Raw genomic sequence first — 24,311 nt, 5'->3', positions numbered from 1 at the left:
ATTAGAATTCTTATGGGAAACTTTTGATATGAGCGTCTATATGAATGAAAAATTTTTTAGATGCTAACGCGCAGCACAGTGCAAATGACCAGTTTAATAATTGCCTGGTCCAGTTTAAAAATTAATTCAGAGGGGGATCAGTGGTACACGGGACCACTAAGACAATGCAATGGTAACCAGAGTCCAGACATTAACTCAAATATTTTAATTATCCACTTCTTTATTTTAGCAGACAACGTGCACTAATGTTCAATTTAAAAAAATCCATATTTCCCACCCTGTTCTTCACTCTATCCATGTCCCGCTATGGGAGCATGATGGGAGACGACAAGTGATGCCAATCATACCATTAGATAATGTTGACAAAGTTTGAAATAAATGTGAGGAAAGCCCCACGGTCCGTAAAATCTCCAACCCCACGATAAAATGAGCGCAACCCTTCAGCTCCATTAGAGAGGAAGTTTCAAGGTTTCTTTATTGCCGTATAAGAAAAAATACACCCATTAATATCAGGGCGGCTCCCTCAAAAGGGGAGCGCAGCAATCAAAATAAAATAGTAAAAATAATAAAAATAAAAACATTTGTTCCTCCTCGCCTTCTATCCAGGGCCGAAAATAAGAAAAATTTCTTATAGGACTAGTGGTCAGCGACCCCCCCCCCTATTTGACTGGAAAATTTATTGGACATTATCCACTAGAGTGTGCAAATAATAGCGTCGCGTCTTCATATAGTCAAGCTGTGAAAACGTCGGAAACATTTACTGGTCAATCGTCCAGTGACCCCCTTAGTTTTTGGACAATGTCCAGTGTCCTGTGCTTATATCCGGCCCTGCTTCTATCTCTCTCTTTTTTTTGGAGCCTCGTAACCATAGCCCACTAGATCACGCACTTATATTTCTGGCTTCTCTAGAGGAGCTTGAAACAATGAAACTGAACTGAATCGGCTTTATTTGGATATTTATGTAAATAAAATCTAGGTCGAGTTTGTGGGAACAGTGGTTATGGAGTCTGAAATTGATAAAGAAAACCAAGTTGAAGGGTCTCAAGCAAATATTAATATTCTCTCTGCATTTCCTATTTGGCAAGAATCCAAGTGTAAATGGTTCAACATTAAAAGTGGCAATGAACAACCAATTGAAAGACCAACTAATTCGTCCCTCACACCATCTCAATTTGGAACCGTGTTGTTCCCTGACAAACAGAACTTTGGAACGTCAGTTGAAAATCATCCCAATGCCAATGAGTATTTTGCGAGCCATCTTCTGCTCATACACCAATTGCACTGCGCAGAGTGCTATGTGTCTAAAGCAAACTTGGATGCTACAACAGCAACTGCTCCCAAAAATGATAGGAAACTCAAAAATAAAAAAGGTACAGGTGTAAATGAGGGTGGAAATAATCTCTGCTTTCTAATTAAACCCAATGAGATAGATAGAGTTACAATTCAAATCGGCTTTCCGCGAAACACATTGTTTTTATCAAGCACGTTTATCAAAACATGACAGCGCCATCTGTGAGCCTCTAGCGGAACTAATTACAACTTTTACTTGTTGCTTATTTGCAATCAGAAACATCGTTATGATTTTTATTTCATCTATTTATTAGATTAAAAAGGACTGGAGTTTTTATTATTTAACTGGCGTATTTTATTTAACACGTTTAAAAAACTATCTTGACAGCTTGTTACGCAGATTATAGCAGCAGATGGTAATAAAAACGTTCTTCGAGTGATTAATAGGTGGCGCCACCCCCGTATTTGATAAAGATTCATGCTCGACAAAAAGTGTATCGCGATTCGCGAAACGGTCGATCTCGAGATCCCACGTTGTGACTCTAGGTTTAATACATATATTCTATCTCATTGGTTGGCTCCTGTGGGACCCCTTACATTCTGGCCAGTCTGGGAAATAGCACACTTCCTCTGGTCCAAAACCAGTTTATTAATTGCTGGAACTAGTTTTTTAATTCAAGAAGTGGGGCTTACTGGTCCTTGGGACCAGTTTATTAATTGCAAATCTATTGGAGAACAAAGGCTGGGACCAGTCCGGAGAGCAGTTTATTATTCCAGACCCTAGGGGGTCACTGGTCCCAAGGACCAGTTTAAAAAACATCCTTATTTCCCAGACTGATTCTGGCTAATCTTATACAGCAATTTCACGTTAACAAATCCAGGAACCAGTTAGAACTCGTCCACAAGGGTGAGAGCTGAACTAGGCTTTTCTAAGCTTAGTGAGCCAGTTAACGCCCCTCTTCGACTATAGGAGCATTTAGTGGCATTTTTTAAATTTAAACACAGCCGAGACTTGCACTTGTTTTATGTCGTCTTTTCATTTTGAAAAAACGTTTCTCATAGAAATCCAAGCAAAGAAGAAAAAAGAAACGGAATCTCCGTCATTCATAAGCTCTTTACGAAAAAGACTTTCTCAGGGAATAAAAAGTGACTCTCGACAAGATAAACGGGAGATTAGTGAGATCCAGGATGATACTCAAAAGAGTTCCAAGCCGCCAAGTGTCTCGTCAAATAGTGGAGACATCCCTAGTCATCCAGATAAAAAATTGGGGTCAACTGAAGATGGTTTGAGTAGCACAGATTCTTACGATACTGATGACTCTATGGAAGGCAAAACAGATGAAAACGAGGCTGTTGGTTTTGATGTTTTTGATGATGATGCACCAAATAGCGATTCAAACGAAAAAGAAGACTCTGCTACAGTATCAACTAGTGGGAAAACTAAAAATGGCAGGTAATATCTGATTACTATTTTTTTTAGTGATGACCGACATCCAGTGGTTTGCGAGTTCCTTTTTTCGGTTTCGAGCTGAGTCCGAGTATCAAAACTAATTTCATATCGAGTATAGAGTGCTGTCAGTTGTGACGTCAGATCCAAGGTTAAACGTCACGAGTCTGCCTTTAGCAATGAGCGGTCATGACAGTTACCGTTTTTTCTTTATGGGAAAACAGCATGGGTGACGTCACACCGGCGCTTCTGACAGCACTCTATTTAGACAGGTCAAATTTTGTTTTTTCCGAGTAATCAATATTTACTTCCATACACCATCAAAAACGGATTTATGTACTGAGAACGTCGGATCGTAGCTTTAGCCTCTAGAGTGCTGTCAGAAGCGCCGGTGTGACGTCGCCCATGCTGTTTTCCCATAAAGAAAAAACGGTAACTGTCATGGCCGCCCATTGCTAAAGGCAGACTCGTGACGTTTAACCTTGGATCTGACGTCACAACTGACAGCACTCTCTAGTACCATCCTCGCATACTTTATTGAGAAACTTCGTCTGCTTATATTTTGACTCCACCCACAAATTTTGTATATAGCGACTTCTAGAGATCGAAAATGTCATTCTTATCTCTATTTTCGTGGTTAAATATTTCTTTTTTTTTTAAATTACGCCTGTGGTTAAAAAGCAAAGTGGACAACAATGCGATATAACTCCCGATTTAGTGGAATTAAGTTAAGAATATAAATAATAGACGTTTCTTTTTTGAAGTATCTAGTTTTTCTTCAACATCAATTATTTAAATTCTTAACTTTAAAACATAATTCCACTAAATCCGGAGTTATATCGCATTGTTGTCCACTTTGCTTTTTTACCACTGGCGCAATTTCAAAAAAAAAACATTTAACCACGAAAATAGAGATAAGAATAATATTTTCGATCTCTAGAAGTCGCTATATACAAAATTTGTGGGTGGAGCCAAAATATAAGCAGACGAAGTTTCTCAATAAAGTATGCGAGGATGGGTAGTGAATTTGCTACGTTCAACATTCTTCTCACATAAATCCGTTTTTGCTAATATCTCTTTTCTCGTGCCCCGAATTAGATTATGGGTCCCACTGAAGTGTCTTTGTTTCACTTCGTTTAATTTCCCTGATTTTTTGAGAAAAAAAATCATTTTCCCAGAATTTTCGAAGTAATTTTAAATTTCCCTGAAGTTTCCCTGATCTTTTTCCTCTATACCAATTTCCCTGATATTTCCATGTTTTCTATCTTTGTATGAACCCTGGTTATTTTCAAAATAAATACTCATGAGCTCATCGTCTGCTTAAGTAATAAGTCTCGGATTCGAATAATTGTCGACCATTTAAGGAGTTAATTATGCTACTCCAACCTTTCTCGAGTATTTCAATTGTTATCGAGTATCGAGTTGAGACGAATTTAATGAGTACTCGCACACCACTGATAATGATATCAAAGTTTTACTTTTACCAGACCAATATTAACCGATTTTTACCGATATAACGCGGGTAATGGCGCCATGGTCTAGCATCCAGGGTGGGAAATACGGCGGTGGCACAGGGCAAATGACCAGTTTAAGAATTGCCTGGACCAGTTTAAAAATTAAATTGGAGGGGGGTCGTGGACCACTAAGAAATTTCAAGGGTAACCAGAGTTCAGACATTAACTCAACTATTTTAATTATCCACTTATTTAATTTAGCAGACGACGTGCTCTGGTCAATGGTCATGGACCAGTTTATTTATTACATGCGAGGGGGGTCGCTGGCCAAATGTACAGTTTAATAAAATACTTATTTCCCACCCTGCTAGCATCATAAATATAGGGTATCCAATTTATAAGCGCCATCTTTAAACATTTTTAGAATATCAGTAAAAAAAATCGCTTACAATTCTTTTTCCAATTAAAGGGTATGGGAATTTACAATTTCATATTTTAGCACGAAAGTGGTATTATGTTACACTTTCGAGTCTCTACTTTCAAAATAGCAAGTGTTTAATATAATTGAAGCAAAGTTGCTATTTTTAAAATCCCTTGAAAAATCACGAAAACTCAGTTTCGATGTATCAACAATGTTGTCTTGTCGAGCTTGTTTGCCCGTTTTATGACATCACTATGACGTGAGGGGAAATAAAAGCGCGGGAATCCTATACGCGTCTCGAGCTTCTCGCCAGTTTAAACTCTGGGTCTGATAGCGGAGAGAGTGGCACCATCTCTAAGGGGAAAAATATATCTGTGACGTCAGCCTACGGGAAACGTTTTAGCCTTTCTTAAAAAGTGGGTTTCAAATAATTTCATATGAAACATTTTCAAATGCATATTGCCAAATAACCAGAAATCGGAGAATTAAAAGCTTGATATTTTTGAATTTACAGTAATTAATTATATAAAGCAAAGGCATGAATTTATTTATTAACATGAATATATATCTGCATTGACTAGTTAAACTACATATTCAGGGATGGGAGGGGCTTAGTTTGCATGACGTCAGAAAATTTCCGTCGGTTTGTTTTAAAGCTAAAGCTCTTGTCATGCGAAAGGCTTATTATGCTTGTCAATTGATCAACTACCGCATTAATTTTACCTTCAACAGCAGGAAAAAAAAACAGCATGATCAATTCTCACCATTTCAGATGTTGCTAGTTAATTGTCAACCGTTTCATTTTTTTTATGGCCAAGGCTTAGCACTTTACCAAAAGTTTTCAGTTTTAGATTAGGGAAAACATTGTACAATTTATATAATTTATATAATTTCCTTTCAAAGATCAAAATCACCTTCGAACATCGTGCTGAGATATTTATTAACGTATCGGCGATCATTTTTAATATTCAGTTGACGCAGTTTTTTTTTTTTTTACCACCTACTAACACTAGTGCTTAGCCGTTAGGCCTTTAGCACCAGGAAGAATTGAGCGGGAGACCCTACGCGGCCCAGCACTGACGGGGGCCGCTAGGTCGTATGTGTAGAAGCAGGGAAGGAATGAGGTTTACTGGGGAGGTGACGGAAGGTGGAATTGGGGTAAGTCACCTCCGGCGGACACGGGACAGCCGGCACCTATAGGGAAACAGCATGAAGCGGTTTTTGACCTTCTAGTGACGTCACGCCCGGAAGCCGCGACCTCTGGATTTGTTTTTATTTAATGGCCGCCATGTTGTATGTGAATTATTGGTAAAAAGCACCTTATAAATATAGTGGAAGACATGGCAAATCAACAAATTAATTTCGATACATCAGATTATTTAGAAACTTTAGCCGAAACAACTAAAAAAAGGTATAGGCCTATAGAAAAAATTTCATTGGTTAATTATGAGGATCCTTACTGTAAAAATACGGTAAATTGGAGCCAAGGCTTAAATGATTACCCGGCCATAACGTCCCAAAAGTTGATAAATCCAAGGTTTTTTTACCTTGATTTCTTATTATTCTTGGAATTCTAAAGAATATCTCACGACTTTCAGCAACAGCTTTGCTTTTACACTCAAAAACGCAACAGTATAGCACCATCTTTCGAGAGTTCAATGTATTTTTGTAGAGGGCGACACATACAATATGGCGGCCGATTCAAAATTCAAATCGGGCGGTAAAAAATTACAAACCGGTGACGTCACTGAATTGTTCGTGCTGTTTCCCTATAGGGTAGGATCGCCGACATGTGTCGTATTCCCTCAAACTTTGCCGCCCAGAAGCTTGGCTTACAGGAGTGCGCCACACTCCCGGCAGTTGACGCAGTTTGGTAAACCTAACCGAAAATTGTATCCCTCGTATAATTTTGTTAAAGTGGTCGTCTGCTGTTCGAACTTCCAGATGCCTCGATTTTGATTGGCTACCGCGATGACGTTAAACGCGTATGTAATAGAAAGGTCCCTCCCATCCCTGAATAACATGATAGAAAGGCTAATGATACACATATATATTCATGTTAATAAATAAATTCATGGCAAAGGTTTTTCAAACGAAGCTTCTCATACCCTTTAATGGTAAATGATTGGTTAACTAATCTTGAACCCATATATCGGTAAAACGGCGATATATTGGTAAACTGATACTGGGAATATTCATTCTTAATATTTTATTTTATTATTTCTTAGAAAGCCTTTCAAATGCCAATATTGTAATCGACTGTTTCCAAGACCAGGAAAATTAGAGAATCACATTCAGGCGTTTCACGAGGGTAAAAAATTCCAGTGTGAGATTTGCAAAAAGGAATATTTGATGGCCAGTACACTCAAAACACACATGGTAAGATTTAAAACTTTACACCAGGAGGCCAGGGTACTTTTTACTACGCTTTGTCTGCCAAGTAGAATGGCCTCCTGGTGTAAATGCTATCAATCCTCCTAGTCTGAAAACTATGTAAAAATAAGTCTGGGCTACCTTAAAGGGACTGTAAAGAGGGCATCGGCGGGTGGGTAAAAATTATTTGAAATACGTCAGAGGCACGTGACCAAGGTAGGCGTGGCTTAAAGAAGCTTAGTTCGTTTTATTTCGAAAACTACCACTTCATGTCGTGAAATTGGCGCTGCAATCTCACGAAAAACAAGGGCTAGATGTTAACTAGTTCCATTCCATGAGGGGCCTTTGTATCTTGGCATCACCTGATGTCTGTGACGTATTTCAAATAATTTTAACCCACCCGCCAATGCCTTCTTTGCAGTCCCTTTAAAATAAATTAAACCATACTAATACTCGATTATAGTCACTATGCCACTCAAAACAAATCTTATCAGGGTTGCCACGGGTCAGGGAAAAGCTGGAAAAGTCAGGGAATTTTAAAAATTTCAGCAAGGTTAGGGAAAAGTCAGGGAATTTTAAAAATTTCAGCAAGGTTAGGGAAAAGTCAGGGAATTTTAAAAATTTCAGCAAGGTTAGGGAAAAGTCAGGGAATTTTAAAAATATCCAGCAAGGTTAGGGAAAAGTCAGGGAATTTTAAAAATTTCAGCAAAGTTAGGGAAAAGTCAGGGAATTTTAAAAATTTCAGCAAAGTTAGGGAAAAGTCAGGGAATTTTAAAATTTTCAGCAAAGTTAGGGAAAAGTCAGGGAATTTTAAAAATTTCAGCAAAGTTAGGGAAAAGTCAGGGAATTTTAAAAATTTCAGCAAAGTTAGGGAAAAGTCAGGGAATTTGAAAAATTTCAGCAAGGTTAGGGAAAAGTCAGGGAATTTGATTTTAGTGGTTAAAATGTCTGTGGATAAGTCTTTATTGAAAGAGTAATGAAAGTTTCTCCTCATCCTCTCTTAACACAGAAAACTCTAGAGCAATCCTTAAAAATGCTGTCTAGAATTGTTTTTATAAAGTAAATGCTCTCTAAACAAATCTCTTAGACTGTTAGTTATAGTTAAAATATTTCTTAATCATTTTGGTGCAACAATTACATTGGAAAACTTAATGCAGATAGTTTATTTAATTAGAAGCACTTTAAACATGCTGTAATCATTTACACTTTCGGCCTAAAAAGGTCAGGGGAAATCTCTGGAAAAGGTCAGGGAAAAGTCAGGGAATTTGGTTCTGAAAATTCCGTGGCAACCCTGAATATGGCAGGGGCCCATCTTGTTAAATTCCTGAACCGCGGCCACCCAGCTGTTATATTTTATTTAGGGATGAACCGGTACCGATACCATATCGGTATCGGAACCGATACTCATGGTTTCCCGATAGTATCGGATCGGTTGGTTCGATACCGATACTAAACCGATACTCGTTTAAAATGCGTTATATGACGCTTCATGACATTTTTAGGTCTTTTCGTAACGTAATGATAGTGATAATATCTCATTTCTATGAATTACAATCGTGACGAGTTCTCATTTATATAAAAAGTACCTGAATTCAGTTTATCTAACAACTAATAAGCGAAAATCTTTCTTAGTACGCGCCTGTAGGGATGAATCGATACCATATCGGTATCGATCGGTATCGGTTCATGTTTGTACCGGTATCGATCGGTATCGGGTTAAGCCTGGTATCGGCCATCTCTAATTTTATTTTTGTAACACGGTATATTATATCTTCAACTTACTTATATATTTTTAGTTAACACACACTGAAAACCCAATTGAATGTAAAGAATGTGGCAAGAAAATAACAAGCTCATTTGCCTTGAAGACGCACATGAGAAGAACACACGGATCTCGTAAAATAAAATTTAAATGCGAGGACTGTGGCAAGGGATTTCACTTGCGAAACCTCCTTAAATCTCACAGATTAGTTCATACAAACGAGAGGAACTTTGCTTGCGAAGTTTGCGGGAAATCATTTAAATCCAGGGAATCCTTAAGAAATCACAGTTTAATTCATAAAGGAGGGAAGCTTTATCCTTGCAACGTTTGCGGCGCGACTTTCAAACATCACTGCCTTTTGTATCGGCACAAGAAAAAAGATCACGGCGCCATGGATCAATTGTGTAGCATCTGCGGTAAAGCCTTTCATATTGTCTCTCAGTTAAAAAGACACGCTCTGACGCATTCGGACGAACCTCATTACAAATGCGACCAATGCGGAAAAGGTTATCGTTCCGAATCTGGCTTACAATCGCACATGAACACTCACAAAGAACATTTACCAAACATTTGCCATTTTTGCGGTAAAGCCTTTGTTTCGCAGTCAAACATGTCGAAACATATCGCTCGCCATAAAGGAATCAAACATCACTTTTGTAGCTCGTGTGATAAGGGCTTTCTGACTAAACAGGAGCTAAGAGCGCACGTCAAAGTACACGGCGACAAAGAATCAAACGGTGCACTTCGGCGATCTAAGTTAAAAAATAGTCAAAATCATCGCGGAACTGAGTTAGAAGCTCAGAATACGGGCACATTCCGTAAAAGTGGGGCCGATATCAGTTCAAATAGTGAACAAGCTAGCTCTTATTCTGAATTGCAACAGCCTGAAACAGCGTCAGTACCAGTAACACTTCATAAGTCATTAAACTTTGGTGGTTACTCTCAATTTGTTAATTTCGATGAATACCGTTGTTTCTGATGGAATTTGTTATTTTTGTAAGATAGTGTAAATCTCTACCTCTAATAAATAAAGTTTCGTGTCTCAATTCTCATTATTATATAAAGGGGCTCGAAAAAGTTCTTTCCCCTCTCTCAGCCTGACAACTATTTTTTTCAATACCTACCAAATTTATTCTGTTAACTTTATATAAATTTTCATAGTTTCAATGGCTGACGTCATTTTTCATAATCTAGTGTGTATATTTTTATAGAGTTCGGAGCCTCCGGCATGAACTAGGCCCATGCATGTCAAATTTTATGTGGGGAAATATCCAGTTTGTTAGGAAAAATATTTTCACCATAGATGGCGCTTATTTTTCCGTTGTGACAGGGGTCTTCCTTAAATTATCGTTGATATGTTAGGGGTCAGTCATAAAATGTTTATGATAGAGAAAAGTTTCATCCTAAAATTAACGTAAATGTTTTTGGGGCAATTCACTTTTTACGGAATCTTTCGGTTAGATGGTATTGATGACACCAGAATAAATTATTTCAATTTACAATCCGCGACCTTGGCCCAAATACTTAAGCAGTCAACAGGGTCACGGGGTTGAACTTTGTTTATTTTTCGGTCGTATCAGCGCCCCCAAAAGGGAAAACACGGCGAACTAAATTAGTTCAAAAAATATTCTCGCTTCGCCACACGCATGGGCCTAGTTCATCCCGGAGGCTCTGTAGAGTTATATTTGCTGAGGGGGGTGAGACGTCATTGGTTTTTCAGCCAATGAAATTAACAAGACAACAGATGGCGTCACCTTCTGGTGGCTATAGAGCTCATGTTAAATTCTGCCTCCAAAAGGGCGAATGGGCGGAGTTTAATGTCACCCTCCCTGTAACTGATATAACTCTATTGCAAAGACCGTAAGTTCATAAGATATGTTCCATAAGCTTGTCACTGGTTACTGAGAGCTTGTCATGAAGTGACGTAGTTGAAACGTCATTGATTGTCGTAAAGCGACGCCTGGTGAGGCGCTGTCAAAGGCTGAATAGGATTAAGATGGACTGCAAAACCGAGTATAGTCAATTCTCGCGTTGTTCTTGAACTAGCTCTCTCAGTAAGTCCCTGACATTACAAAGTATAGGTAGGGTCATACTTATGGACCATATGCTGAAAAGTCGTTTGGTGTCGCGGTTTCTAAGGGGCTGTTCGGACAGTGGGACAAACGACGATCTTCCTCATAGAGCTTAACATAGCGGGTGGGTAAAAAAGGAGAGGGGTCGGACAGCCCCTTTAATGGTTTCTTATATAAAAATGATTGCTTAAAACAGTCGCATTAAATGCGTTTGGTTAGCATTATAATCTAATAATAATCTAAGCTTTTGTCTATGAAGGGATATCCACACTAAGCCTGTGGCTTGTTTACAGGTGGGTCCCTTTACAATGCATAGAGGGGTGGTGGCCAGCCCCTATGCCACAGCTAACCTACAGCGCCCTATACTAACTATTACCGTTAACCTCTGTTAGGTTAGCATGTAGACTTCTTTTTCTCTGTTATTGAGGCAAGTCGACTCCTAGTGGAATCACAATGTGCAGAGTTGCAGTGAATCATTGGGTACGTTCAGTAACGAAAATATCAAGGAAATCGCTGTTTTCTTGATGTTTGGTTGATGGGCATGGGCTCGAAACCTCACAGTAACGTAAAAGGTTGTTGAACGGAAAAGTGACATTTTGAAGTTAGCTCTGTTTTTGAGAATGGAATAGGGAGCTAACAACTGGTTGGGGGAAGAGATAATCTGACGTCACGCAGCCCCTCTCTGGTTGGCATTTTTGCGCGTAGAATACTGTTTCCAACCGTTAGGGGGGATGAAACTCCAGTAAGAGATAGAAGGGTGTGACGTTTCAGAGTCAGAACTGTTAGCTCCCTATTGAAGAAACGTCTTACTGGCCCTCAAAACGTTACGTAGCACAAAATTCTCTCTTCAATTATTAACGAGCTTGCAAATAATGAAATTGTTTAAGAAAATTATGTCTATTTGAATGGTAGAAGTAGTTTTGTAAAGAAAACTACTACAATTACTGTAGGAATAGCTTTATTGGAATTTATTTTTTAAAACTCGCGCCAACTTTTCGTCTGTCAAGTGTTCAACGTCACGCCATAAAAAAAACCATCTAATCGTCACGCCATCAAAAAAAACCATATCGATTAGCAGGCTGGGAAATAGCACACTTCCTCTGGTCCAAAACCAGTTTATTAATTGCTTGGACTAGTTTTTTAATTCAAGAAGTGGGGGTTACTGGTCCTCGGGACCAGTTTATTAATTGCAAATCTATTGGAGAGCAAAGACTGGGACCAGTCCGGAGACCAGTAAATTATTTCAGACACTAGGGGTCACTGGTCCAAAGGACTAGTTTAAAAAATATCCTTATTTCCCAGCCTGTCGATTAGATGGTGTTTTTTGTACAGTAGGCAAAATCTGACATAGCTTTGTAAGCGCTGTCATCAAAGAGGGTTACTGAACGTACCCACTCACTGCAGCTCTGCGCATTGTGATTCCCACAATTTTTTATAAACGACATTCACTGTGAATTTCGTCTATAAAAAATCCTTATTTCGAAGCCTGCTATGAATTTGTTAACTTAAGCCTCATCACAAACCAATCTTTCATAAACGGATTATGTCTAGCTCTGTTAAGAAATAGCTCGATGGGCGGTGGCCCATTTAATAAATGGGCATTAAAACTTTATAATCTGAAACTCCGGCTATATTCAATAATTAATTAATGATTACGAAAACTAAATTATCTTCTTTATTATTAAGTAATTTATTTATATCACAATCTTCGTAAATTCAGATTTTCAACAATATTTTTGATATTTAAAAACTTATGTACAGCCCTGATTGAAAACTAACGATCACATGATAGTAGCCTACTCGATCTCGCGCAACACGACACAAGCAATACTTCCAAGCTACTGGCGCTCAGCTTGCGTTGCCGAGTGCGTGATCCAGTGTGCTATAACGTCATAAACTCTCTTCCTCTCTCCTTCAAGCTAAAATTATAACAGCGAGCGTCTAACGACGCCATTTTCGGCTGGGCAGTGAAAGCGATAGGTTTAAATTTCTTGAGCTCAGAAATAAAATTAATTGGATGGAACTTGGGAAGAAGTGCGGACCTCTCTGAGAGGCCTTAATGCGCTTTCCGAGTAGAAATCCAAGTTATTATTGTTATGTGATAAGATAAGAGCAAAATCAGTACATCGATTAAATGCAAATAACGTTGCATCTTGGCCTAGGCTTAGTGGCATGCTTCTGCCCAGTTGTTTGACTGAAATAGTTAACACTGGTTATTTTTGGATTCCTTGAAAATATGTGAGCGTTTTGTTGAAGGATGTATATATATTTTCAAATAACCATACCAACATCTGGTTATTAAATAAGCCTTTGTTGGTGTTACACTTTTTCGAGCCGTTATTATCTGGATAAAATGTACCAATATTTGACCCTTGAAACGTATATTTTAAATTGGAACGGATGGTGGAACATGGGGAATGTGATATGAGACCTAGCATAGTACTTCATGACTATTTAAACGATTCTGTTGCTTAGTAATAACGACTACCAGACTTATACTTGCTGGATTTGAGCTTCTATTTGGAAATTCCTCCAGACTACAGTTATCAATATATTTAGTGCTTATTTCCAATATGGCATTAAAGAAACCTTAAAGCCTTGGTTGGCTTAAACCTTGATGTTATGTTAGACAAAGATGTTTTTAAGCCTTTTTTGCCTAGCGCCACTCACTTCGTGGCTTACAAGTGGGGAATATGTGTGTAGATAATTGAAATTTAATGGGAAATATATTAATTATAGGGATCGCTTGGGGAAACTGGGCAATTAAGGTGATAAGAATTTAGGCTGAAACATGTTATTATGTGCACTGAATACCTAACATGAACTGAAGCGTGTTTGCACATGAATAAATGACCTGGGTTGGGTGATATGAGAAGGCATGGAAGTTGAAAATGGGGTCTACAGCGGGTTCAATCATAGAAGCAACAAGAGGAAAACCACGTTGTAGAATGGCGTACTTGGAGGAAAGCCACGTTGTAGAATGGCGTACTTGGAGGAAAACCACGTTGTAGTATGGCGTACTTGGAGGAAAACCACGTTGTAGTATGGCGTACTTGGAGGAAAACCACGTTGTAGAATGGCGTACTTGGAGGAAAACCACGTTGTAGAATGGCGTACTTGGAGGAAAACAGCGTTGTAGAATGGCGTACTTGGAGGAAAACCACGTTGTAGAATGGCGTACTCGGAGGAAAACCACGTTGTAGAATGGCGTACTCGGAGGAAAACCACGTTTTAGTATGGCGTACTCTGAGGAAAACCACGTTTTAGTATGGCGTACTTGGAGGCAAACCACGTTGTAGAATTTCGTACTTGGAGGAAAAAAACCACTTTGTAGAATGGCGTACTGGGAGCAAGAAACCACGTTGTAGAATGGCGTACTGGGAGGAAAAAAACCACGTTCTAAAACGGCGTACTGGGAGGAAAAAAAACCACGTTCTACAACGGCGTACTGGGAGGAAAAAACCACGTTCGATAATGGCGTACTGGGAGTAAAAATACCAAGTTCTACAATGGCGTACTGGGAGGAAAAAAAACCACGTTCAACAACGGCGTACTGGGAGGAAAAATACCTCGTTCTACAACGCATACTGGGAGGAAAAAAGCACGTTCTATAACGGCGTACTGGGAAGAAAAAACTGGGAGTAAAAAATACCACGTTCTACAACGGCGTACTGGGAGGAAAAAAACCACGTTCAACAACGGTGTACTGGGAGGAAAAATACCACGTTCTAGAATGGCGTACTGGGAGGAAAAAAAACAACGTTCTACAATTTCGTACTGGGAAGAAAAATACCACGTTTTATAATGGCGTAATGGGAGTAAAAATATCACTTTCTATAATGGCGTAATGGGAGTAAAAATATCACGTTCTAAATTGGCGTAATGGGAGGAAAAATATCACGTTCTACAATGGCGTACTTGGAGGAAAAAGTACCACGTTCTACAATGGCGTACTGGGAGGAAAAATACCACGTTCTATAATGGCGTACTGGGAGGAAAAAACCACTTTGTAGAATGGCGTACTGGGAGGAAAAAAAACCACTTTGTAGAATGGCGTACTGGGAGGAAAAAAAACCGTTCAACAATGGCGTACTGGGAGGAGAAAACCACGTTGTAGAATGGCGTACTGGGACGAAAAAACCACGTTGTAGAATGGCGTACTGGGAGGAAAGAAAAACCACGTTGTAGAATGGCGTACTGGGAGGAAAAAACCAATTTGTAGAGTGGCGTACTTGGAGGAAAACCACGTTGTAGAGTGGCGTACTTGGAGGAAAACCACGTTGTAGAATGGCGTACTTGGAGGAAAACCACGTTGTAGAATTTCGTACTTGGAGGAAAAAAACCACTTTGTAGAATGGCGTACTGGGAGGAAAAAAACACTTTGAAGAATGGCGTACTGGGAGGAAAAAAACACTTTGAAGAATGGCGTACTGGGAGGAAAAAAACACTTTGAAGAATGGCGTAGTGGGAGGAAAAAACCACTTTGTAGAATGGCGTACTTGGATGAAAACTACGTTGTAGAATGGCGTACTTGGAGGAAAACCACTTTGTAGAATGGCGTACTGGGAGGAAAAAAAACCACGTTCAACAATTGCGTACTGGGAGGGAAAGATCCCTTTTGTAGAATGGCGTGCTGGGAGGGAAAGATCCCTTTTGTAGAATGGCGTACTGGGAGCAAGAAACCACGTTGTAGAGTGGCGTACTGGGAGGAAAAATCACTTTGTAGAGTGGCGCACTGGGAGAAAAACCACGTTGTAGAAAGGCGTACTTGGAGGAAAACCACGTTGTAGAATGGCGTACTTGGAGGAAAACCACGTTGTAGAATGGCGTACTTGGAGGAAAACCACGTTGTAGAATGGCGTACTTGGAGGAAAACCACGTTGTAGAATTTCGTACTTGGAGGAAAAAAACAACTTTGTAGATTGGCGTACTGGGAGGAAAAACACTTTGAGGAATGGCGTACTGGGAGGAAGAAAACACTTTGAAGAATGGCGTACTGGGAGGAAAAAAACACTTTGAAGAATGGCGTAGTGGGAGGAAAAAACCACTTTGTAGAATGGCGTACTTGGATGAAAACTACGTTGTAGAATGGCGTACTTGGAGGAAAACTACGTTGTAGAATGGCGTACTTGGAGGAAAACCACGTTGTAGAATGGCGTACTTGGAGGAAAACCACGTTGTAGAATTTCGTACTTGGAGGAAAAAAAACACTTTGTAGATTGGCGTACTGGGAGGAAAAAACACTTTGAGGAATGGCGTACTGGGAGTAAGAAAACACTTTGAAGAATGGCGTACTGGGAGGAAAAAACACTTTGAAGAATGGCGTAGTGGGAGGAAAAAACCACTTTGTAGAATGGCGTACTTGGATGAAAACTACGTTGTAGAATGGCGTACTTGGAGGAAAACCACTTTGTAGAATGGCGTACTGGGAGGAAAAAAACCACTTTGTAGAATGGCGTACTGGGAGGAAAAAAAACCACGTTCAACAATTGCGTACTGGGAGGGAAATATCCCTTTTGTAGAATGGCGTACTGGGAGGGAAATATCCCTTTTGTAGAATGGCGTACTGGGAGGGAAAGATCCCTTTTGTAGAATGGCGTACTGGGAGGGAAAGATCCCTTTTGTAGAATGGCGTACTGGGAGCAAGAAACCACGTTGTAGAGTGGCGTACTGGGAGCAAGAAACCACATTGTAGAGTGGCGTACTGGGAGCAAGAAACCACGTTGTAGAGTGGCGTACTGGGAGGAAAAATAACTTTGTAGAGTGGCGTACTGGGAGGAAAAATCACTTTGTAGAGTGGCGCACTGGGAGGAAAACCACGTTGTAGAATGGCGTACTTGGAGGAAAACCATGTTGTAGAATGGCGTACTTGGAGGAAAACCACGTTGTAGAATGGCGTACTTGGAGGAAAACCACGTTGTAGATAGCGTACTCGGAGGAAAACCACGTTGTAGAATGGCGTACTTGGAGGAAAACCACGTTGTAGAATGGCGTACTTGGAGGAAAACCACGTTGTAGAATTTCGTGCTTGGAGGAAAAAAACCACTTTGTAGATTGGCGTACTGGGAGGAAAAAACACTTTGAGGAATGGCGTACTGGGAGGAAGAAAACACTTTGAAGAATGGCGTACTGGGAGGAAAAAAACACTTTGAAGAATGGCGCAGTGGGAGGAAAACCACGTTGTAGAATGGCGTACTGGGAGGAGAAAAACCTCTTTGTAGAATGGCGTACTGGGAGGAAAAAAACCACGTTCAACAATTGCGTACTGGGAGGGAAATATCCCTTTTGTAGAATGGCGTACTGGGAGGGAAAGATCCCTTTTGTAGAATGGCGTACTGGGAGCAAGAAACCACGTTGTAGAGTGGCGTACTGGGAGGAAAAATCACTTTGTAGAGTGGCGCACTGGGAGGAAAACCACGTTGTAGAATGGCGTACTTGGAGGAAAACCACGTTGTAGAATGGCGTACTTGGAGGAAAACCACGTTGTAGAATGGCGTACTTGGAGGAAAACGACGTTGTAGAATTTCGTACTTGGAGGAAAAAAACCACTTTGTAGATTGGCGTACTGGGAGGAAAAACACTTTGAGGAATGGCGTACTTGGATGAAAACTACGTTGTAGAATGGCGTACTTGGAGGAAAACCACTTTGTAGATTGGCGTACTGGTAGGAAAAAAACCACTTTGTAGATTGGCGTACTGGGAGGAAAAAAAACCACGTTCAACAATTGCGTACTGGGAGGGAAATATCCCTTTTGTAGAATGGCGTACTGGGAGGGAAATATCCCTTTTGTAGAATGGCGTACTGGGAGCAAGAAACCACGTTGTTGAGTGGCGTACTGGGAGCAAGAAACCACGTTGTAGAGTGGCTTACTGGGAGGAAAACTCTCTTTGTAGAGTGGCTTACTGGGAGGAAAACTCTCTTTGTAGAGTGGCGTACTGGGAGGAAAAATCACTTTGTAGAGTGGCGCACTGGGAGGAAAACCACGTTGTAGAATGGCGTACTTGGAGGAAAACCACGTTGTAGAATGGCGTACTTGGAGGAAAACCACGTTGTAGAATGGCGTACTTGGAGGAAAACCACGTTGTAGAATGGCGTACTCGGAGGAAAACCACGTTGTAGAATGGCGTACTCGGAGGAAAACCACGTTGTAGAATGGCGTACTCGGAGGAAAACCACGTTGTAGAATGGCGTACTTGGAGGAAAACGACGTTGTAGAATGGCGTACTTGGAGGAAAACGACGTTGTAGAATTTCGTACTTGGAGGAAAAAAACCACTTTGAGGAATGGCGTACTGGGAGGAAGAAAACACTTTGAAGAATGGCGTACTGGGAGGAAAAAAACACTTTGAAGAATGGCGTAGTGGGAGGAAAAAACCACTTTGTAGAATGGCGTACTTGGATGAAAACTACGTTGTAGAATGGCGTACTTGGAGGAAAACCACTTTGTAGAATGGCGTACTTGGAGGAAAACCACTTTGTAGAATGGCGTACTTGGAGGAAAACCACTTTGTAGAATGGCGTACTGGGAGGAAAAAAACCACTTTGTAGAATGGCGTACTGGGAGGAAAAAAAAACCACGTTCAACAATTGCGTACTGGGAGGGAAATATCCCTTTTGTAGAATGGCGTACTGGGAGGGAAAGATCCCTTTTGTAGAATGGCGTACTGGGAGCAAGAAACCACGTTGTAGAGTGGCGTACTGGGAGGAAAAATCACTTTGTAGAGTGGCGCACTGGGAGGAAAACCACGTTGTAGAATGGCGTACTTGGAGGAAAAGTACGTTGTAGAATGGCGTACTTGGAGGAAAACGACGTTGTAGAATGGCGTACTTGGAGGAAAACCACGTTGTAGAATGGCGTACTTGGAGGAAAACCACGTTGTAGAATGGCGTACTTGGAGGAAAACCACGTTGTAGAATGGCGTACTTGGAGGAAAACCACGTTGTAGAATGGCGTACTGGGAGGAAAAAAACACTTTGAAGAATGGCGTACTTGGATGAAAACTACGTTGTAGAATGGCGTACTTGGAGGAAACCCACGATGTAGAATGGCGTACTTGGAGGAAACCCACGATGTAGAATGGCGTACTTGGATGAAAACTACGTTGTAGAATTGCGTACTTGGATGAAAAAAACGTTGTAGAATGGCGTACTTGGATGAAAAAAACGTTGTAGAATGGCGTACTTGGAGGAAAACCACGTTGTAGAATGGTGACTTGGAGGAAAACCACGTTGTAGAATGGTGACTTGGAGGAAAACCACGTTGTAGAATGGTGACTTGGAGGAAAACCACGTTGTAGAATGGTGACTTGGAGGAAAACCACGTTGTAGAATGGCGTACTGGGAGGAAAAATACCACGTTCTAAAACGGCCTACTGGGAGGAAAAAACCACTTTGTAGAATGGCGTACAGGGAGGAAAAAAACCACTTTGTAGAATGGCGTACAGGGAGGAAAAAAACCACTTTGTAGAATGGCGTACTGGGAGGAAAAAAACCACTTTCCACATTGGCGTACTGGGAGGAAAAAAACCACGTTCTACAACGGCGTACTGGGAGGAAAAAAACCACGTTCTACAACGGCGTACTGGGAAGAAAAATACCACGCTCTACAACGGCGTACTGGGAGGAAAAATACCACGTTCTATAATGGCGTAATGGGAGTAAAAATATCACGTTCTATAATGGCGTAATGGGAGTAAAAATATCACGTTCTATAATGGCGTAATGGGAGTAAAAATATCACGTTCTATAATGGCGTAATGGGAGTAAAAATATCACGTTCTACATTGGCGTAATGGGAGTAAAAATATCACGTTCTACATTGGCGTAATGGGAGTAAAAATATCACGTTCTACATTGGCGTAATGGGAGTAAAAATATCACGTTCTACAACGGCGTACTGGGAGGAAAAACCACGTTCTACAACGGCGTACTGGAAGAAAAAACCACGTTCTACAACGGCGTACTGGGAAGAAAAATACCACGTTCTACAACGGCGTACTGGGAAGGAAAGAACCACGTTCTACAACGGCGTACTGGGAGAAAAAATACCACGTTCTACAATGGCGTACTGGGAGGAAAAAACCACGTTCTAAAACGGCGTACTGGGAGGAAAAAACCACGTTCTAGAACGGCGTACTGGGAGGAAAAAATCACGTTCTACAACGGCGTACTGGGAGGGAAAAATCACGTTCTACAACGGCGTACTGGGAGGAGAAAACCACGTTGTAGAATGGCGTACTGGGAGGGAAAAACCACGTTCAACAATGGCGTACTGGGAGGGAAAAACCACTTTGTAGAGTGGCGTACTGGGAGGAAAAAACCACTTTGTAGAGTGGCGTACTTGGAGGAAAACCACGTTGTAGAATGGCGTATTTGGATGAAAACCACGTTGTAGAATGGCGTATTTGGAGGAAAACCACGTTGTAGAATGGCGTATTTGGAGGAAAACCACGTTGTAGAATGGCGTATTTGGAGGAAAACCACGTTGTAGAATGGCGTACTTGGAGGAAAAAAGCCACTTTGTAGATTGGCGTACTGGGAGGAAAAAAACCACTTTGAGGAATGGCGTACTGGGAGGAAAAAAACACTTTGAAGAATGGCGTACTGGGAGGAAAAAAACACTTTGAAGAATGGCGTAGTGGGAGGAAAAAACCACTTTGTAGAATGGCGTACTTGGATGAAAACTACGTTGTAGAATTTCGTACCTGGAGGAAAACCACTTTGTAGAATGGCGTACTGGGAGGAAAAAAAACACTTTGTAGAATGGCGTACTGGGAGGAAAAAAAACCACGTTCAACAATTGCGTACTGGGAGGGAAAGATCCCTTTTGTAGAATGGCGTGCTGGGAGGGAAAGATCCCTTTTGTAGAATGGCGTACTGGGAGCAAGAAACCACGTTGTAGAGTGGCGTACTGGGAGGAAAAATAACTTTGTAGAGTGGCGCACTGGGAGAAAAACCACGTTGTAGAAAGGCGTACTTGGAGGAAAACCACGTTGTAGAATGGCGTACTTGGAGGAAAACCACGTTGTAGAATGGCGTACTTGGAGGAAAACCACGTTGTAGAATGGCGTACTTGGAGGAAAACCACGTTCTACAACGGCGTACTGGGAAGAAAAATACCACGTTCTACATCGGCGTACTGGGAAGAAAAATACCACGTTCTACAACGGCGTACTGGGAAGAAAAATACCACGTTCTACAACGGCGTACTGGGAAGAAAAATACCACGTTCTACAACGGCGTACTGGGAAGAAAGAACTGGGAGGAAAAAATACCACGTTATACAACGGCGTACTGGGAGGAAAAATACCACGTTCTACAACGGCGTACTGAGAGGAAAAATACCACGTTCTACAACGGCGTACTGGGAGGGAAAATACCACGTTCTACAACGGCGTACTGGGAAGAAAAATACCACGTTCTACAACGGCGTACTGGGAAGAAAAATACCACGTTCTACAACGGCGTACTGGGAGGAAAAATACCACGTTCTACAACGGCGTACTGGGAGGAAAAATACCACGTTCTACAACGGCGTACTGGGAGGAAAAATACCACGTTATGCAATGGCGCACTGGGAGGAAAAAAAACCACGTTCTACAATTTCGTACTGGGGGGAAAAATACCACGTTCTACAACGGCGTACTGGGAAGAAAAAACTGGGAGGAAAAAAATACCACGTTGTACAATGGCGTACTGGGAGGAAAAATACGTCGTTCTACAACGGCCTACTGGGAGGAAAAAACCACGTTCAACAACGGCTTACTGGGAGGAAAAAACCACGTTCAACAACGGCTTACTGGGAGGAAAAAACCACGTTCAACAACGGCTTACTGGGAGGAAAAAAACCACGTTCTACAACTTCGTACTGGGAGGAAAAAAACTACTTTCCACATTGGCGTACTGGGAGGAAAAAAACCACGTTCTACAACGGCGTACTGGGAGGGAAAAAACCACGTTCTACAACGGCGTACTGGGAAGAAAAATACCACGTTCTACAACGGCGTACTGGGAGGAAAAATACCACGTTCTATAATGGCGTAATGAGAGTAAAAATATCACGTTCTATAATGGCGTAATGGGAGTAAGAATATCACGTTCTACATTGGCGTAATGGGAGTAAAAATATCACGTTCTACAACGGCGTACTGGGAGGAAAAACCACGTTCTACAACGGCGTACTGGAAGGAAAAACCACGTTCTACAACGGCGTACTGGGAAGAAAAATACCACGTTCTACATCGGCGTACTGGGAAGAAAAATACCACGTTCTACAACGGCGTACTGGGAAGAAAAATACCACGTTCTACAACGGCGTACTGGGAAGAAAAATACCACGTTCTACAACGGCGTACTGGGAAGAAAGAACTGGGAGGAAAAAATACCACGTTATACAACGGCGTACTGGGAGGAAAAATACCACGTTCTACAACGGCGTACTGAGAGGAAAAATACCACGTTCTACAACGGCGTACTGGGAGGAAAAATACCACGTTCTACAACGGCGTACTGGGAGGAAAAATACCACGTTCTACAACGGCGTACTGGGAGGAAAAATACCACGTTCAACAACGGCGTACTGGGAGGAAAAAACCACGTTCAACAACGGCTTACTGGGAGGAAAAAACCACGTTCAACAACGGCTTACTGGGAGGAAAAAAACTACTTTCCACATTGGCGTACTGGGAGAAAAAAACCACGTTCTACAACGGCGTACTGGGAGAAAAAAAACCACGTTCTACAACGGCGTACTGGGAGGAAAAAAACCACGTTCTACAACGGCGTACTGGGAAGAAAAATATCACGTTCTACAACGGCTTACTGGGAGGAAAAAAACTACTTTCCACATTGGCGTACTGGGAGAAAAAAAACCACGTTCTACAACGGCGTACTGGGAGGAAAAAAACCACGTTCTACAACGGCGTACTGGGAAGAAAAATACCACGTTCTACAACGGCGTACTGGGAGGAAAAATACCACGTTCTATAATGGCGTAATGAGAGTAAAAATATCACGTTCTATAATGGCGTAATGGGAGTAAAAATATCACGTTCTACATTGGCGTAATGGGAGTAAAACAAAAAAAAGGAAAAAAACCACGTTCTACAACGGCGTACTGGGAAGAAAAATACCACGTTCTACAACGGCTTACTGGGAGGAAAAAAACTACTTTCCACATTGGCGTACTGGGAGAAAAAAAACCACGTTCTACAACGGCGTACTGGGAGGAAAAAAACCACGTTCTACAACGGCGTACTGGGAAGAAAAATACCACGTTCAACAACGGCGTACTGGGAGGAAAAAACCACGTTCAACAACGGCTTACTGGGAGGAAAAAACCACGTTCAACAACGGCTTACTGGGAGGAAAAAAACTACTTTCCACATTGGCGTACTGGGAGAAAAAAAACCACGTTCTACAACGGCGTACTGGGAGAAAAAAAACCACGTTCTACAACGGCGTACTGGGAGGAAAAAAACCACGTTCTACAACGGCGTACTGGGAAGAAAAATACCACGTTCTACAACGGCTTACTGGGAGGAAAAAAACTACTTTCCACATTGGCGTACTGGGAGAAAAAAAACCACGTTCTACAACGGCGTACTGGGAGGAAAAAAACCACGTTCTACAACGGCGTACTGGGAAGAAAAATACCACGTTCTACAACGGCGTACTGGGAGGAAAAATACCACGTTCTATAATGGCGTAATGAGAGTAAAAATATCACGTTCTATAATGGCGTAATGGGAGTAAAAATATCACGTTCTACATTGGCGTAATGGGAGGAAAAATATCACGTTCTACATTGGCGTAATGGGAGGAAAAATATCACGTTCTACATTGGCGTAATGGGAGTAAAAATATCACGTTCTACAACGGCGTACTGGGAGGAAAATCCACGTTCTACAACGGCGTACTGGAAAGAAAAAACCACGTTCTACAACGGCGTACTGGGAAGAAAAATACCACGTTCTACAACGGCGTACTGGGAAGAAAAATACCACGTTCTACAACGGCGTACTGGGAAGAAAAATACCACGTTCTACAACGGCGTACTGGGAAGAAAGAACTGGGAGGAAAAAATACCACGTTATACAACGGCGTACTGGGAGGAAAAATACCACGTTCTACAACGGCGTACTGGTAGGAAAAATACCACATTCTACAACGGCGTACTGGGAGGGAAAATACCACGTTCTACAACGGCGTACTGGGAAGAAAAATACCACGTTCTACAACGGCGTACTGGGAAGAAAAATACCACGTTCTACAACGGCGTACTGGGAGGAAAAATACCACGTTCTACAACGGCGTACTGGTAGGAAAAATACCACATTCTACAACGGCGTACTGGGAGGGAAAATACCACGTTCTACAACGGCGTACTGGGAAGAAAAATACCACGTTCTACAACGGCGTACTGGGAAGAAAAATACCACGTTCTACAACGGCGTACTGGGAAGAAAAATACCACGTTCTACAACGGCGTACT

The 24,311-nt window shown here is 41.3% G+C and overlaps 1 protein-coding gene across 1 annotated transcript; it reads left to right on the top strand.

The window, feature by feature from the left end:
- The first annotated feature begins 895 nt into the window (after positions 1 to 895).
- On the top strand, positions 896 to 9,793 carry LOC149708887 (uncharacterized). Its single transcript, XM_089864373.1, has 4 exons — positions 896 to 1,370; positions 2,353 to 2,743; positions 6,841 to 6,991; positions 8,782 to 9,793. Exons 1-4 carry the CDS (start codon positions 1,001 to 1,003, stop codon positions 9,724 to 9,726), a joined length of 1,857 nt encoding a protein of 618 aa, XP_089720499.1. The 5' UTR covers positions 896 to 1,000; the 3' UTR covers positions 9,727 to 9,793.
- The last annotated feature ends 14,518 nt before the right edge of the window (positions 9,794 to 24,311 follow it).

Source organism: Phalangium opilio, unplaced genomic scaffold (genome assembly GCF_054372755.1).
Source record: "Phalangium opilio isolate 3A_F unplaced genomic scaffold, DU_Popi_V2 ptg000013l_1, whole genome shotgun sequence".
Lineage (NCBI taxonomy): Eukaryota > Metazoa > Arthropoda > Arachnida > Opiliones > Phalangiidae > Phalangium > Phalangium opilio.
This window is presented reverse-complemented; position numbering and strand designations above follow the sequence as displayed.

Bases quoted from the DNA above. Each gene is read 5' to 3' on its own strand.
- LOC149708887 (XM_089864373.1), top strand. From the start codon at position 1,001: ATGGAGTCTGAAATTGATAAAGAAAACCAAGTTGAAGGGTCTCAAGCA. The intron at 2,744-6,840 runs GTAATATCTGAT...ATTATTTCTTAG, and splicing joins GGGAAAACTAAAAATGGCAG to AAAGCCTTTCAAATGCCAAT. The intron at 6,992-8,781 runs GTAAGATTTAAA...ATATATTTTTAG, and splicing joins GTACACTCAAAACACACATG to TTAACACACACTGAAAACCC.